Source organism: Babylonia areolata, chromosome 3 (genome assembly GCF_041734735.1).
Source record: "Babylonia areolata isolate BAREFJ2019XMU chromosome 3, ASM4173473v1, whole genome shotgun sequence".
NCBI classification, from domain to species: Eukaryota; Metazoa; Mollusca; class Gastropoda; order Neogastropoda; family Buccinidae; genus Babylonia; species Babylonia areolata.
In genome coordinates, this window is record NC_134878.1 from 10,536,359 (window position 1) to 10,554,675 (window position 18,317).

General features: G+C 43.1%; 1 protein-coding gene across 3 annotated transcripts in view; it reads left to right on the forward strand.

The window, feature by feature from the left end:
- Nucleotides 1-18,317, forward strand: part of LOC143279716 (uncharacterized) — a 28,607-nt gene that overhangs the window by 4,489 nt on the left and 5,801 nt on the right. Inside the window, exons 2-5 of one of the 3 annotated variants that reach the window (XM_076583829.1) lie at nucleotides 12,794-13,006; nucleotides 15,207-15,435; nucleotides 15,947-16,026; nucleotides 17,442-17,639. In XM_076583829.1, the coding sequence (XP_076439944.1) occupies nucleotides 12,826-13,006; nucleotides 15,207-15,435; nucleotides 15,947-16,026; nucleotides 17,442-17,639 (688 nt within the window). In that variant the 5' untranslated portion in view covers nucleotides 12,794-12,825. Of the gene's footprint in view, nucleotides 1-12,793; nucleotides 13,007-13,137; nucleotides 13,203-13,496; nucleotides 13,606-15,206; nucleotides 15,436-15,946; nucleotides 16,027-17,441; nucleotides 17,640-18,317 lie in introns of those variants that run through there. The other 2 variants (XM_076583830.1, XM_076583831.1) reach the window with 2 other exon arrangements.

The window sequence follows — 18,317 nt, forward strand, 5'->3', positions numbered from 1 at the left end:
CCCTCTGACACCGTCTGAAACAGACACAAACACAGGAAAAATATAGACTTTACTTTCTTTATGTTAATCCCTATATCATAAGAATATGTGATAATTTCACATATCAAATGATAAAAACAAAGGTTGCTGTTTGATTTACTTTTAACAGATTTAGTTCTTCAAGTATTGTCTCTAAACCTGCATGTTTTGCCCCTCCCCCAGTTTGCATGTGTGCCCATGGTCAAAATGCAATATCTTTTATTTTGACTTTCGTCTATTTCTGCTCAAATTTTCTTTAGCGTGTTATTCTTCATCTGGTTGTTTAGCAGTTACCTGTATATTTACATCTACAACCATTTAGGCAGAGCATTACACCGACTTGGACAAACTGAGCATTTTGTCGTGTTGCGTAATTTTTGATGAAACTCACAAAAGCCATGATTTTTCCGAAACGATTAACATTTTTATAGTTTTATGAGAATAAAAGTTGTTCACACGTCCCTTACGCTTCGTTTTGTTTCTAAATATGTCTTCCTATATCTTACTAGGTAGCCTTTACAAAAGACGAAGTGCCGCATTTTGTGTGAATTTTGTCATGAAATCCTCAAAATGGCACTACATTTCATGAACGAAATAATATTTTGATATATGTATAAGAACAAAAGTTGTTTTGCGTGCTATTCTACATCTTCTTGTTTAGTAGTACTTTTTTCTTTGCAACCATTTAGGCAGAGCAGAACACAAACTGAAATTATTTTCGTGTTGCGTAATCTTTGATGACACTCACAAAAGTGATTACTTTTCCAAAACGATCAACATTTTGATAGTGTTATGAGAATAAAAGTTGTTCACAAGTCCCATGCACTTCCTTTTGCTTCATAAAGTGTCTTCCTATATCTAACGATTTACCTTTGACAGAAGACGACATGCCGAATTTTGTGTGAATATGACATGAAATCCTCAAAACGCCACTACATTTCACGAACAAATAATAATTTAATATACTTATGAGAACAAAAGTTGTTTAGCATGCTATTATACATCTTTTTTGTTCAATAATGGTTTTTCTATCTTCAATGGTATAGGCTCTGGGAGAACAGGGCTTGATCACGGTGCGCGTTCTCGACGCGGTAGGGTGGGGTTAGAAATCACGTGATAACAGGCAGAAAGCTGCCACGTTCACAACATTATCATGATTTTCTGACATCTAGGGACATCGACGATTCCAAAAATATATGATAACATTTGCCACTATGAGTGGTACCGACACCCTTAATTTGAGGGGCTGGCTGAAGGACTAATTGCACGCGCGCGAGTGCGTGTATGTGTGTTTGTGACTGAGTGCGTGTGTGTGTCTTTGTGACTGAGTGCGTGTGTGTGTCTTTGTGACTGAGTGCGTGTGTGTGTCTTTGTGACTGAGTGCGTGTGTGCGCGTATGTGTCGGCCTGAGAGAAAGTGTGTGTGTGTGTGTGTGTGTGTGTGTGTGTGTGTGTGTGTGTGTGAATACATTCACAAACACTCAGAACAGAGTCAGTGCGTGTGTGCGCGTATGTGTCGGCCTGAGAGAAAGCGCGCGCGCGCGCGCGCATGTGTGTGTGTGTGTGTGTGTGTGTGTGAATTATAAATACATTCACAAATACTCAGAACAGACCCGTACTAATCTCCCCTCGGTAACACATGGGCTATGGATTTATCGTGTGTATGAAGAAAGTAACGGGGACAAACACTCCACTGGTAAATTGAGCTTGTGAAGAGTTAAAAAAAAAATTAAAAAAAAAAAAAAAATCCAAACCTGCAGTCGTCTCTAAGTTCATGTCCACCCCGGCATACAGTAGGCGCCGCGCAATAGAAGAAGCGGTCCGGTAGACGAAAATTATGTGGTTCATTGCTAACCACATACATGGAACCATGATCGAGTGGCCTATAGCATACTATCGTCACCGCTGCAAGCACTGAGTGTAGTGGAACTGAAAGGGCACGACTGTGACGGCCACGAAACAAAGAACATCCAACAGAAACCTATCATTGGAAATAATTCCGTCTCTCATCTGTCTCCTCACTGACCCCTTTTCTGTCTGGCTGCGACTGTCTCAGTATCTCTCCGCCCCAGCCTTCCAAGCTGATTTCCGGCCCAAGAGCAGAGTTTTATCCCTGTCCCTTAGTAGTAATCACCACTACTGACGCAGACTAACGTGAAACACATTGTGCACGCGCGCATGTGTGTGTCAGTGTGTGTGCGCGCGCGCACGTGTATGTGCGTGTGAAAGAGAGAGAGAGAGAGAGAGACGCACGCGCGCGCACACACTAATTCCACACACACACACACACACACACACTGACACACACACACACACACACACACACACACACTGATACACACTGACACACACACACACGCACTGCCATGCAACTGACCGCGGCCGGCGCGTATTCAGTCTACAACTTGATAGTCCGGCCGGCCGCGAACACTCCGGTCTACGTACCCCGTCACCCATCCCCCTGTATAAACACACAGGCGGCTCTCCAAAACCCTTCCATCAACATGACAAAGCTTCCTCAACTTGGCGCACAGTTAACGATTAATTACACCTTGCCAGTACCGATAAGTATATAACAACGGCAACGCGACGTACCACATCCAACGGACATGACTAGATCTGCCGAACAGCAGTTACAGCGTTTCTTTTTCGTAGTTTATTTAAGTTATCTTCATATAAAGGTGTATGTGTGGCAGTGTGTCGGTAATAATTATTATGGTAGGTTTATGTGTCAGTCAGGGCACGATACTTATTACGTGATTATGCATGTGTTCATTGACACAGCATAGATATTCGCAACACAACTGCGAAAAGGCGTTCAACGAAAAAAGAATAATGCTTCGTCAGCAAATTGTACGGGCCTCTGCTTTGACTGTTCCTGATAAAATCAAAATCAAAACTGTTTTAAAGCACTGATGAATCTTTTGAGAAAGACAAGTGTGTTTCAGGCCAGTGCGCGCGTGCACGTGTGTGTGTGTTGTGTGTGTGTGTGTGTGTGTGTGTGGACAGTGTGTGTGTGTGTGTGTGTGTGTGTGGACAGTGTGTGTGTGTGTGTGTGTGTGTGTGTGTGTGTGTGTGTGTGAATATGACTGTAATACTAACCATTCAGAGAGAAAGAGAGAGAGAGAGAGAGAGAGAGAGAGAGAGAGAGAGAGAGAGAGAGACTCACAGAGACAAGAGGTTGACAGGCAAGGGTTTCACATCAGCTGGTACGTGAGGCTTTTTTTCAATTCTGCCCTCGGTCCAGAGAGGACAAACAAGGGATTGAAAAAGAACAAAAAAAACCCCAAACATTATCAAACTAAACGTGATATGTGAAATACACAAAACAAGACTAGGATTGTTTCCACCCACCCCACCCCCAGTTCTAAACGGGTAAGCCACTGGGAGGGGGTGAGGTGGGGTAGGGGGCAAGGGGGTTTGGGGGGGGGGGGGGGGGGAGAGAAAAAAAAAGTCGTGTGTTGGCGCGAGTTTTCTCAGGGGTGTGTCTCAGTCTCGTAGCAACAACACTGACGCACAATCTTTTGGAGAGGTCTCTTCAGGCTTCTCGGTGTAACAGGCGGTTTGGAATTACCCATTGTCATTTGATCCCCTGGGCCGGGTAAAAAGTGTGGGAAGGTGACAGACCAAAGTTAGCTCTCTCTCTCTCTCTCTCTCTCTCTCTCTGTTGTCCTCTTCTTTTCCAGTAAAGCAAGCCTTGTTCACCGGCGCACGGCACACACACACACACACACACACACACACACACCCCACACACACACACACACAGAGGTGGAGTGCAAAGTATGAATGTTATTTGCTCACTTTTCTGGAAGACCGTTTCAAGCCTACTAGTTCTCACATCCCTTTTCCTCATCCCCCTCCATTGAAACAAAACAAAAGAAAAGAAAACAAACAACAACATAAAGACGTTACTCAGTCCTCAAGTAACCATTTAACAAAGAAACCGAGTGTTTTTAAGTCGTCATGCAGCCGCGGGGATATTTTTTGTAAACCTGCAATCCTTCGTAGTTCCCTAAGCTAACACTAGGAACGGTGGTTCACGATACTGAATTTGGGGACCGATACAGTCGATTTTATTTTTTAGATTATAAGATCTCATTCAGATAACGCCGTTGATGATAAGATGATAGTGCGTGGGCCCACACAACTGGCCACACTGAATGACTCTTAATTATTTATCAAATTTGCTTTGACCTCCGTCCGAGTCCCCCACCCCAACCCCACCACTCAGTGAACCATGTTTGTAGCACAGTGCCCCCCCCCGCCCCCACCCCCCCCCCCTCTCTACACCCCTTTCCCCTTGCAGTTCATTGTAGGTGTTCATTTAGAAAACTATTTTGTAAGAGAATCAAAAGATGGCGTTTTGCGAGTTGGCCACAGTCGACTAAATTAAAACCAACTCGTGATTCAAGTTACCACAGTGACATCCTGTGTTTTCGGATAAAATTTAGGGCGGAAAGAGAGGGAGAAGTATGATGTCATAACAACAACAATAATAATCATATAGAACAATTATTATTATACAATTACTATTATCATAATAATCATGTACAATCGTATATAATTACTATTATAATATGATTATTATTATCATTAAAAAAAAATCCACCCAGCTGGCAATCGAGATAGAGAGGTAAATGTAATATTCTACACCGCGAGTTTCACTGAGTGATATACAGAGACAGGTAAGTGCAAGTTAAGTGCCTTATATAACTGTGTTCTTTTCACTTCGACACGCTCTGCCGGTTGGCAATCAATAGACAGTGACGGCTGACCGCCATTTCTCAGTCGTCGAGTCGTGTGCGTTCTTTGCCGATCTTCCCGGCAAACAACATGGGCGGTCATAGAAATTATGTCCTACAGGGTTCACAAAACGTTAAGGACTGACTACTTGCATGGGCACCTGCACAGTTTCACGAATACACGAATACACAAACTTTACTGTCTATACTTTGGTAAATCGATTCTCTTTTTTGACAGCAGTTTTCTTAGTTCTCTTGAGCAAAGTGAAATAATGCTAAAATTTCTGGCAAACAACGGTATAAATATGCAACTGATCTAATGATTACAACTGACTAAAAATCACATCCCCCCCCCCCCTTTTGTGATATGAATGGTTTAAAAACCATTCAGTAACTGTAACTTTTGTGGGGGTTGGGGGGGATAAGATAATAAAGAGATTTTTTTTTAAATAGAGAGAGAGAAAGAGAGAGAGAGAGAGAGAGAGAGGGAGGGGTCAGTTGTATGCCATCAAGCAGCCTTAATTAGCTCTCAAGCTTTTTTGTTTTTTGTTCGCTCTGATGAAGTGGTCTTTATCTTTTTGAGAACCATTCAGGTAAACAACTACCACTCTTCGGAACACGTTGCGAGAGGTAGGCTATTATGAGAGACAGCTTTGGCGTTGGTGAGTCAAAATGACTGGGGGCAACGTGACGTCAGTGACGTCAGCTTCGATCACACTACCAGGTGTTTTCTGGCGCGCATGCACATTTCCGTGTAGTACAGTGTAGTGTAGTGTAGTGTAGTGTGTGTGTGTGTGTGTGTGTGTGTGTGTGTTAAGCTGTAGTAAGCTCAGCGCACGGTCAGTCTTCAATGTTAAATAATTATTCAAGCGATAGTGCGTGCGTGCTTGTGTGTGTGTGTGTGTGTGTGTGTGTGTGTGTGCCAGTGTGGACAGTGTGTGTGTGTGTGTGTGTGTGTGTGTGTGTGTGTGTGTGTGTGTGTGTGTGTGTGTGTGTGCCGTGTGTGTGTGTGTGTGTGTGTGTGTGTGTGTGTGTGTGTGTGCCAGTTTGGACAGTGTGTGTGTGTGTGTGTGTGTGTGTGTGTGTGAGTGTGTGTGTGTGTGTGTGTGTGTGTGTGTGTGTGTGTGTGTGAGTGAGAGATAAAGAGAGAGGATGAGTTTCCCTCCTACGTCTCCTGGCCTCAGGAAAAAAAAAAAAAAAAAAAAAAGTGAGAGAGAGAGGAAAGAAGAGAGAGAACAGAGAGAGAGAGACAGACAGAGAGACTGCGGAGAGAGTGAGAAAATCAAGGAGGGTGAAAAAAAAGAAAAAAAAAAGGGGGGGGGGGGGGGGAATTTCAGAAGGTATGGATACTGTTCAAAACAACTGAAGAAACCACCAGAGTAATTGAACAAAGACTAAGAGAGAGAGAGAGAGATAGGGTACAACAGAAAAAAAAAAAAAAAAAAAAAAAAACCCTCATGGGAAATTCAGAAGGTACGGATACTGTTTAAAACACTGACTGAAGAAGCCGCCAGAATAATAGTACAAAGACTAAGAGAGAGAGAGGGGGTGGGGGGTACGTGGTGGTGTTTAAAGTTTATTTCCATACATTCCCTTACAGTGCCTCACGTGCGACCTTCCGAAAAAGGTGAACGAATAGGGCTTTATTCAGTGAAAATCGTGACACTTCAGTCCAAGCTGGTTAGTCAGTTGGTTTTTAGTGCCCGTTTAATGCCTTGTGGCCAGCCCGGCCGACGCAGTGCAGTGAGCGAAATGAAATGGATTATCGACTGCACAACTATTTGAAATGAATATCTCAGTTTTAGTAGCCTTCGAAATTCTGTTGGACCAACCCTACCCCCGGCAACTCGAAACCTCTCTCTCTCTGTCTGTCTGTCTGTTTCTCACTCACCGACACACACACACACACACACACCCTACACATCAATCTACTGCAGGACTTTGCATAAACAATTGTCTGGCACGTAGGTACATGTTGCACAAACTGATAACGGCATTTAGCAATTGAGAAGTTTGGTCTATCTGCCGTTTATGAAAACTGATGATGATTCATCTGTGATATTGTTTATTATTTTTGTGCCGGTATCATGTTGCATTGACTGTCTTGACCCGCACAGAGCATTTCCCTTCTCATTCCCGTGTACCCTTGTGGCTTGAAAGTAAAATACCCGTGTCCTGAGCAAGTTTTTTTTTTTTTTTTTTTTCTCCCGTCGGTGACTGACTGACGTTGTGAATGTTTCGCGGGTAACTTTGTTTCATAAGTAGTATCACCCATATTTAAACGAATAAATGAAACAATCATTCTTGACCAGCAGCTTTGCACGAATGAATGAAACAGTCGATTTTGAACTGCCAGCTTTGCACGAATGAATGAAACAGTCAATCATAATCAACCAGCTTTGCACGAATGAATGAAACAGTCGATCATAATCAGCCAGCTTTGCTTGAATGAATGAAACAGTCAATCATAATCAGCCAGCTTTGAACGAATGAATGAAACAGTCAATCATCATCAGCCAGCTTTGAACGAATGAATGAAACAGTCGATCATAATAGCCAGCTTTGAACGAATGAATGAAACAGTCAATCATAATGAGCCAGCTTTGCACGAATGAATGAAACAGTCAATCATAATCAGCCAGCTTTGAACGAATGAATGAAACAGTCAATCATAATCAGCTAGCTTTGAACGAATGAATGAAACAGTCGATCATAATCAGCCAGCTTTGCACGAATGTAGTGAAACAGTCAATCATAATCAGCCAGCTTTGAACGAATGAATGAAACAGTCGATCATAATCAGCCAGCTTTGCACGAATGAATGAAACAGTCAATCATAATCAGCCAGCTTTCCACGAATGAATGAAACAGTCAATCATAATCAGCCAGCTTTGAACGAATGAATGAAACAGTCAATCATAATCAGCCAGCTTTGCACGGATGAATGGAACAGTCAATCATAATCAGCCAGCTTTGCACGAATGAATGAAACAGTCAATCATAACCAGCCAGCTTTGCACGAATGAATGAAACAGTCAATCATAATCAGCCAGCTTTGCACGGATGAATGGAACAGTCAATCATAATCAGCCAGCTTTGCACGAATGAATGAAACAGTCAATCATAATCAGCCAGCTTTGCACGAAAATGAATTAAACAGTCGATCAGAATCAGCCAGCTTTGCACGAATGAATGAAACAGTCGATCATAATCAGCCAGCTTTGCACGAATGAATGAAACAGTCGATCATAATCAGCCAGATTTGCACGGATGAATGAAACAGTCAATCGTAATCAGCCTGTTTTGAACGAATTAATTATACGTCAATCATAATCAGCCAGCTTTGCACGAATGAATGAAACAGTCGATCATAATCAGCCTGTTGTGAACGAATGGATGAACGTCAATCATAATAGCCGGTGTGACGAAGGATGAAACAGTCAAACAATCATTTGATCATTCAGTATCATCAGGATTACCCCCTCATACATACATACCACTACAGCACTGTCGTGTTACTAAATCATGGCAACTTTATCATCTTTGTATTATTGTATTATCTTGTACTGAATTGTATTATGTTGCATTGTATTGTGCTGCTTTATGTCTCAACACAGATTGTGTGAAATTCGGGCTGCTCTTCAGTCCCGGGGCAAAATGTCGCCCGTAGTAGGCATACAGCTAGACGTTCCTGCTGTGTGCGCGCATTATCTATTTGTCACGGTGCCAGTGTGTGTGTGTGTGTGTGTGTGTGTGTGTGTGTGTGTGTGAGCATCAGTGCGGCGGGCGCCGGGGCAGGCGGGCGAGCATGTACGTGCACGCGTGTGCGTGTGCGCGCGGGAACTGTCGCCGACTGGATTGGCACACTGAACGGCACACGTCATTCTCCACAGTGCATTTCTGAACGACTGTACAGAGATAACAGAAAAGGACCTATTAATTCCACGTCTGGGATTTTACAGAGATAACAGAATGGGACCTATTAATTCCACGTCTGGGACTTTGCAGAGATAACAGAAGCAGTCTGGGGACTATTAGTTCCACGTCTGTAACAGCTTGCAATGCCCAGTATTTCTATCCGGCGATCATTCATGATTGAGCCTCTGTATGTAACTATTTTACACCGCCCACTTCTCTCTTGTGGTCTTAGCAGCGGACACTCTGTGGGCCTTTTCGCCCTGCAGGCTTTTGTGGGTTCTCTATAAAGACTGTCTTTGCTTTCTATAGTCAGTTGGTGAGAGCCGTATTATCCACTCACACAGACTTGTTGGAGCTTTACGGTTAGAATTCCGCACGCGCCTGCGACACCTATGTCAGTTTTGATGAGTTCCTATTCCCGTATGTGTACCCGATTAGTAATTGATTGCCAGCGGGACTGTGTGTGTGTGTGTGTGTGTGTGTGTGTGTGTGTGTGTTTCTTCATACCCTTCAGTATCGATTATTGTAAATATATTCGCATTCACGTTCACTTATTGATCGACCTCTTCAGTTCCCAGTTGATTGATTGCTTGACTGAGTAATCGACGTTCCCTGGGGTGAATGGGCTGGTCGATCACTGAAAGGTTATATTGCTGCTGTTGTTAGTAGTATTATTGTTGTTGTTGGTGGTGGTGGGATACGCATACCTATGTGCGTGCAGTGTACTTTACTTGTGGTTCAGTCTGCAAGCTTTGACGCCTACGTAAGTCCTTGAAACTCAAACCATAGCGGATACGCTGTATATCTACATCGCCACAATACTACACGCAGTATTGGCCTGTTTGTTGTTTAATAGGCGATGCCTAATAAAGCGCTCGGTTCTCTTTCTCCGCTGCACCCACGAAAGCAGATACTCTCTCCGCCAGAGCGTGTAGAATTAAATGCGAAGTAATGCAAATTACGGATGATGTGCAGTTAAGAAAGATTCCGCAGGCACCATAAGTTAAGTCAGTCGCACAAGTTAAGCGTTTCGGAATAAAGCTCACAGTCATGGATCCGGCGGGTCCCCGCGCGTTCAATTCGATTTACTCAGTGACGCTGGGATCGGGAATTTAAACACAACCCACCCTGCCCACAATCCGCGTGCCGGCGAACTTGCTGGTCCTCTGTCCGTGTCTGTAACCGCTGTCTTTCACGCCTTCTAAAAGTGAAATAATTATCATTTCAAAACGAGCGCGGGGAAGTTTTGGCTACGTGACAATTTGCGCGCAAGCACTCACACGCACACACACACATACACGCGCGCATACTGTACACCCCCCCACCCCCCTTCACACCGGCACACACACACATACACACTGCACTGACACATACGTACGGGCACACGCACAACGGCACACTCATAAACCCACACGACACACTGATACAGACGTGCCGCTGTGACGCCGGAGCACAATAACTATATCATAATTATACGAGTACACAATACCGTCATCAGCGTTTCGTCAATCCATCAACAGATTTATTCTGCCGTGACGACGCGAAATGACACTGACGTGCATCTGTTCACAATCGAGGTTATTGGGTCATGGCAATACCGCAGAAAATACGGTAATGGGCCGGGTCAGTGTGGTGATTTTATAGTGATATGATAGATATAATAGCACTGCAATAATGATCCTGTCACGTGTAACTCTTTTCAGTGTGTCAGTTTTATTGGCATGTATGACCAAAAAAAAAAAAAAAAAAAAAAAAATTAACATTCTGGGAGCTTGTGGAGGGGGGTTGCCATATTACTATTTGACTGAGTCACTGGTTAGCAGCGGCGAGGATTTTTTCCCATACCGACATAAAACTTGAACTTAAAAAAAATGATAGTAGAAAAAGAAGAAAAACTTGAGAAAGATAAACAATAGAACGGAAAAAGATTTTAGTGTTTGTTTTTCAAGTTTGTCAGCGTACCGGTCGTGTACAGTATAGCCTATAAAAAAAAAGAAAAAAAAAGAGTCAGTGATGTCGAACAGTGAACAAGGATTTTGCTTTGTAAACTGATATTAATCAAGTCAGTTAGTTTACACTGTTGCCGTGGTTTTGGCTTGGTCGCTTCAGATTTCTTTACCTAAAAAATCAGCATTCTACGATATGTGGTCTTGACACCCTTTTCCAACACACACACACACACATACACATGAGGGAAACTGGAGAGAGAGATATGGAAGAAGGGGGGGGGGGGGGGGGGGGGATAAGAACGAACGAATATCTTGGAAGAGGGTAGTAGTGGTAGCATTCAGGCACTATTCTATTTTATTTACATGCAGCTCTCTGCGAAAGGAGAGAGAACGTTTACAGGAAAGAAAGAAAGAACAGAAAGAGAAACGAACGAAAAAAAAAAAAAAATCAAAGGAGGAGAAGGTGGTGGGGTGTTTTATATATTGATAATAATTATAATAACAAAAAAATAAAAATAATGTACATCTATATACTAGTAGCGCTTACCTGCGGCTATAAGAGAGAGGGAGAGAGAGAGGGAGAGAGACAGAGAGAGAGAGCGTATACAGACGACAGAGAGAAAAACTTTATTCATGTTCATCTCTTTTGAGGTATGGGGTATTACAGTCAAATGAAGGAAAAACCGTAAAAAAGAAAAAGAAAAAAAAGAACAACAAATACAATCACTATAGGCCTACTAGTAGTAACCAAAGGCGTGCTCACTTCATGATAATAAAGTGACCATGATTATTCCCCCACTCACTTCTCAAAATGCACACACACGTTCAAAACATATCAAAATCATCCGGGCTGTAAAACTGCCACTGGATTTCAGAACTGTGACACTAAAACTGAGAAAATATACCCATGGCATTCTTCTTCTCCTCTTTGAATGAAATCAGTCATAGCCTGTGAGTTTTTGTCAATGTAGCCGATGGATTTAAAGTGCAGATGACACTGAGATCTGTTATGTTTGCTAATGACTGACTGACGCGAAAAGTAGCTTTGCGAGTATGCATATGAGGATCGAGCCCCGGCGGCGATGTGTGTGTGTGTGTGTGTGTGTGTGTGTGTGTGTGTGTCCAATTCAGTTTTTGTGTGTGTCAGTGTCATCAGTTGTCAGTGCGCGGCATGTCAGGGATACTGATGATACCACTGCCAGTGAGTGCAGTGTCACGTGTGTGTGTGTGTGTGTGTGTGAGTTGTGTGTGTGTGTGTGTGTGTGTGTGTGTGTGTGTCAGTGTGTTTGTCAGTGTTGTGTGTGTGTGTGTGTGTGTGTGTGTGTGTGTGCGGTGTGACGCGACAGTGCGAAAGCGTCTGTAGTGATGCGTGTCCCAATAATTGAAACCGAACGATCAGATCAGTAAATTATCAGACCATGAATGTACTTGCGTGTAGTGCGGCATTGATTTTACAAGCACATATAGTGGTACAGTATCCGTGGCTGTACTGAGTCAAGGGATTCGGTCGGTCTTTGTACACTACTGATGATCGAAGAGAGAGATTAACGTGAACTACTACTACTCATTGATGTCACGCGGGATCGATTTTAAGTCAGATTAGAAGTAGACTCATACTGTGACAGATCCCAGTCAGACAATGAGCTGTCAATCCAGCGCTGCTGCCACGCCAGATATTGCTTCCAGACTGAATTCTCGCCACAAAATAGTCCACTGGATGAGCCAGAGTGTAGAATATACCGTTTCTAATTATCGCTAGTTCCGGGTAGTTTCCAATGCATTGATGAAAAAAATAATTTGAATTTGTCAGTTCATTAAAACTGGGTGCGCAGTGTGTGTGTGTGTGTGTGTGTGTGTGTCTGAGAGAGGGGGAGAGAGAGGGACGGAGGGAGAAGACACCCACCAGTCACCATTAAGTTTGTACAGTAACCACACGATTCAGCCTCAACTGAACTTCAATGAGCCACCATGCATGCAGCAGCAGGCAACCCCCCCCCCCCCCCCACCCGCCCCGGGGCGTTAATTGCCAAAACTGCTCTCACATCTCATCCCCCCCCCCCCCCCGAAAAAAAAAACACAACCCAAAACATCATCGACTTCCCTTGAAAGAACCTCACCCCACCAAACTTGACCCACTTTTCACGTACGTTCTTTCTTCTTCCAGGCAAAAGTACGTGCGCTGGGCGGGCGAACCACATGTTGAGTCAAAACATCACTTGGCTGCAGCAAGCGGCGCTTGCCTGGGAGGAAAAAAAAAAAAAAAAAGAGACGAGACGACGGAGCAGACTCGGCAACTCATGCGCAGACAGTTTTCTAATTATTCTCCTCCTGATCCGCCTCTGGGGTAGCTCTTTCAGAGCCATGGAGACCGAGAATGGTGAGATTTTAAATTGTAGCTTCCTTTGGATGGAAATAAGTTATTGTCAGTCGTGATTGCATTGTAGCAAAAATTTTGCGACTTGACAAAAACTCGTAATTTGATTAGCTCAGAAACCGCCAGTCAGTCCGGACCCATGACCTTAGCTTTGAGAAGTCGATGGGATTGTGTGGAACTGGGTCACGGCAGTGCGTGGGTCAGTCAAAAATAAACCGACCTATATTTCTTTGCTTTTTGCCTTTAAAGTGAATTGTGGTTAGCTTGAAGCTGTTTTGCAAAAGGCCTGACTGCAAAGCCTTTGCGAAGTGGAGTTAAGATTAACTTCATCTCGCACGACAAGCGTAGTTGATCGCGGAGTCTCAAGTTAGAGCTTCGTCGCGCGCTCACAGAGTGACGTAGCCTGTGCTTTGTTGCAACAAAGGCAGCAGCCGGCTGTTGACCTTTCTCGGGTCAACGCTCGGGAGGCAACCGCAAAAGAGGAGAAAGAAAGGCATGGAGTTGTGCTTCTCTTTTACACGAGCACTGCCTACGAGGCCATTTTGTGTTTCATGCCTGCCTTCGACTGCATGCTGGCCCCGTGAAAGAAAGAATCTTGCGGTGTTCGTTGAATGCTGAACAAAACGTTTCGTGAAATGATGAACACACACACACACACACAAGCACGGCACGCACGCACGCACACACACACACCACGATTATTTCACTTCGTTTTGGTTTAATTGTCAGAGCAAACCTGTCAGAAAAGAGTTCTTAGCTTCAAGATTTTTTTTTTTTTTTTAAGTTTTAAATTTAAAAATCTCGAACAAAATCATAACCCGTTTTCATAATCATTGATAATGTGAATGACTGATGCTCAGTAAAAAAAAAAAAAAATAAAAAAATCAGAATGTGACAGGCAGACATGCAACCACACACACACACAGAATGTTGGTTTGGATTGATAGAACAATCAGATTATTATCTCTGCATGTGTCTGCATTCCCCACTACTCATTCCCATGCCCCTGCCCCTGCCCCACTGTTCTCCTTCACCCTATCAATCTCTGTCACATCTTGTTTCAAGTTTTTCACTTTCCCCTCTTCTTCCCTCATTAAAGGTTTTGGGCAATCACCTTCTCCCAAAAATGTTAAACAGAAAATTTACTTATGAATAATACTGCACAAGTGAGGTGTCATGCATTTTGAAAAGGAAGACAACAAAGAAAATTTTGAAATCTGTTATTCAAATCTTTAGTTTTTATTGAAAAAACTGAACTCATTTTTCAGAGTAATTCGAGTCATACAATTTTTTTGACAAAATGGTTGATGGTTCTAGTTAACTTTTTATGAGTTAAGTGATATTATCAGCTTGTTTTCCTCCTGGCATTACGTAGGAATAGAAATACTGGTGGTGTATTCTGAAAATTATTTTCACATGAGATGACAAACCAAGGTCCTTGTGTAACATACACTTTGCGTATATAAAAGAACCCAGGGCAACGAAAGGATTGTTCCAGGTGAAATAATGCAGGAAAATCCACTTTGATAGGAAAACAAATGCATTGACATGCAGGTGGAAAAAGGAAAACAAAGAAAAGAAAAAAGGTGGCGCTGCACTATAGTGACACACTCTCCCAGGTGAGAGCAGTGCGAATTTCAGTTATACAGAAAAAAGTGTTTCGACAAAAGAGCCAATGCAATGCAATTGCAATACAATACAAATACAATAAACAATGTGCATGTCTCTTCGGTGTGTTTTGTTTGTACAGTGAGTATGAGCAACGATAGCTTTTTTCCCAAAGCAGTCCCCTGTCTCTTGAACAAATCCAGTATGATTAAAGAGAAGTGCGCAGTCATCCAGTATGATTAAAGAGAAGTGCGCAGTCAATAACCTTTTTCGTGAAGGTCTATTATCAGCCTCGTCTGTATGTAATGGGTAATGTGCAGCTTATGTTAAACATGTTTGTGTGTATGAGTGTGCATGCACAAGTTCTTATATTGATATGCACATGAATGTGTCCAAAATTCTATTCTATCTGTGTTTGTGTATGATTTTCAGTACATGTTTTTTTACCTGTTATGAACTACACCCCCCATCCCCTCATGCCCTCCCCCAATATTCCTTGTTAACCCTGAACACTTGGTAATAAAGACATGCTCTATTCTGTTCTATGATCACATTTTTTCCCCAAGGGATATTAAAGTTGATTCGTCTTGCACAGACACAAGGTCACCCAAACGTATGCGACTGGAAAGCCTGGACCGTGGACAAGTCGGCAGAGAGCAGAGAGACGGCACAGACAGCGCTGTGATAACCAGTCATTGTGTGGGCTTGGACCTTACCAACAAACGGAAGAAAAAAATGAGAAGGAAGAAAAAGAGACATCTCCTCAGTAAATTAGAAGTACAAAGAGCAAAGGATTTCATCTACTCCAGTGAAAACGAGCAATTGTAAGTTACATTTTTTTTTTTCATTTGCTTCATTATTTTATGTATATGCATGTGTGTATATGTTTGATTGTGTGCTTATGAATGAATGTATTTATATGGGTGTGTATAATGTATATTTTTAAGATACTGTCCAGAGAGAGTGAGTGTGTGTGTGTGCGTGTGTGTGCGCACGCGTGTGTGTGTGTGTGTGCTTATTCTCTTTGTGTTTGTGTGCTTTATTGTTGTTTTTTTGTGTATTTTTTATTCATTTTCTGCAGTGAGTGAATTGTTCAGCCTCAAAATACATAAGCAAGGGCTACATTGAAATCAAACTAAATGATTCTTATTTTTATCATGTCAATATGATAATTAATCTACATTCAGCATTTGGTCATTTTATTTCAGTTGTAAATGTGATGTAACGAACCACTGCACCCAGCACATACTTTATTACTGTTAACCAAAGTAGAAGACTGCAATGTATTACATATCACATGTATGTTCAGCTGTTGTGTTTTTTGGTTCTTTTCAGTAGTGTAGAAAAGCTGCGCACAATGATCGAAGACATGACAGAGTTTTTGGATGCCATCTGGGATGTGTACCGCAGCGAAGGTGAGTGACGTAATGTTGCCCCCATTAAAATGCTCATAATCTCATAAGCTGATGAGACCCCGCCCCGCCCCCCCTCCCCCCGCCCCCCCCACCAGCCTCCTCTAAACATATATTTAACGCACTTACCATGAACCAATGGTGCAGACTCCAGCAGGGATCAGATTCCTGAGCAAAATGCTCCTCTGCCCAGGCAGGGAAATGAAAAGTAGCTGTGGGTATTGTATGAGAGTCAGTTGACAATAGCCGAGTGGTTAACATGTTGGATTTTCAATCTGAGGGTCCCGGGTTCAAATCTTGGTGACGACGCCTGGTGTGTAAAGGGTGGAGATTTTTCCGATCTCCCAGGTCAACATATGTGCAGACCTGTTTAGTGCCTGAACCCCCTTCGTACGTATACACAAGCAGAAGATCCTGTAATCCATTTCAGTGTTCGGTGGGTTATGGAAACAGAACATACCCAGTATGCCTACCCCTGTAAGTGGAGTATGGCTGCCTACATGGCGGGGTAAAAACAGTCATACACTTGTTTGGCTTGTCAGTTTAACGACTTCTTTTTTAAGAAGTCCTTTAATTTCTTGTAATTGTTAATTGTATTTTGAATTTTTTTTCAAATTTCACTCTCATTTCACCCTCATTTGCCTAGTTTCCCCCAACCCTCCATTCATTCACATCTCCCATCCATTCTAACCGATAATACTCAAATGTATTCATAAATACTTTAACAAAATATCTTCAGTCACCGATATGTGTGACGGGACATTAAACAAAATTCCTCCTCCTCCTTCACTCATGTACATACTAGTGAACGTGGGAGTTGCAGCCCATGAACGCAGAAGGAGCAGAAGTATGAGAGTCAGTCGATTCCAGCTATGACCATAAGAGAAGCAGAAGGGGCAGCTGTTGTCTTGATGTGGGCTGGAATTTGATTATAGTGCAAAGTGTCTTGCCCAAGTTACATCTCCACTCTCTCAGCCAAGGGGGTTTTAGAACGGTCGGTGCTGGGAAGGTCCCCAAAGGTCACCTAACCCCCAAGGCTGCAGCTCTAAGAAGCCAGTGCAATCTTGCCTCCTAGTTTGAGACACAGCAGTCCTTCACAGAACACTATATACATATTCATTCTTTGTATTCAAAGATGACCATGACTTCAAGAATCAAATGGAAGATCGGTGGCTGTGGGACCGGAGGTGACTGATCACGCCAGTCCAGGCCCTCAAGGCTCACCCACATGTGGGACACAAGTGACTGGGTGCTGTCCTGGCAGTGCATGCTGCTCGGGCCTTGCGCACAGCACGCTTTCGTTGCACCTAAACAAAACACTAAGCTTCAAATGAATTCACATAGCAGAGAAGAAACCATCATCATACAGCTCTCACTTTTCTGTTGTTTATGCCATAGAATTTTTTTTTTTTTTACAGCCAAACAGAAAGGAGTGAATGTGGAGGAGGATGGATTCCGAGCAACGGCCGTTCTCCGGTGCCTGAGCTCTTCAGGAGAAGGCAGTTGGCACGACCTGCAGCTACTGAGCCGTGCCAAGTCTGTGCTGGTGCTACGCAGCAAGAACCTGGCAGCCTCCACCATAGCATCCGTGGAGAATGAACTTGGCTACGATGCTGGTGGGTGACTGTGTGTCTTGGATGTTTTCTGTATAAAAAGGTTAAGGTGGGTAGGGTTGGGTATGTGTATCTTGGATGTTTTCTGTATTCTTCTTCTTCTTCATTCGTAGGCTGCAGCTCCCACATTCACTCGAATGTACACTAGTGGGCTTTTACGTGTATGACCATTTTTACCCTGCCATGTAGGCAGACCCCCGTGGGGATGCCAGGGGTCTTTCAGTATAAAGAGCATCCCTGCCTTCTGGAAATTCTGTGCTAGAAATTTCCTCTTTTCTATCACTGTCTGTTCCTATTCCTCCTTCACTGTTGTCTCTTTTTCTGCCTTCCCAGTCCATTCCCCTTTCTTTTTTCAAGCAAGCCTTCACACTTGTTACTCTTTTCTGCAGTTTATGATGTACTGTCTGTGCCGTTTTGCTCTGGCGATTAGATAGTGAGATGTAAACATTGCGATGGGCACAAGCTGCCCATTCTGCAGTGTTATTTGCCTATATCATGGCCTTTTTTTGTTTGGCTTTGAAGTTGTTGTTTTTTTCCTTTTACTATTTTTTGTAATCTGGGGATGAAAAATTAAGCGGAATGACTGGCAAACCTCATCATGGCCTAGTCTTATTTGCCATAAGGAGCTAAATGGTTTGGATACTGTGTCATGAACTGTGTTTTGTGGGTTTGTCTTAGTGG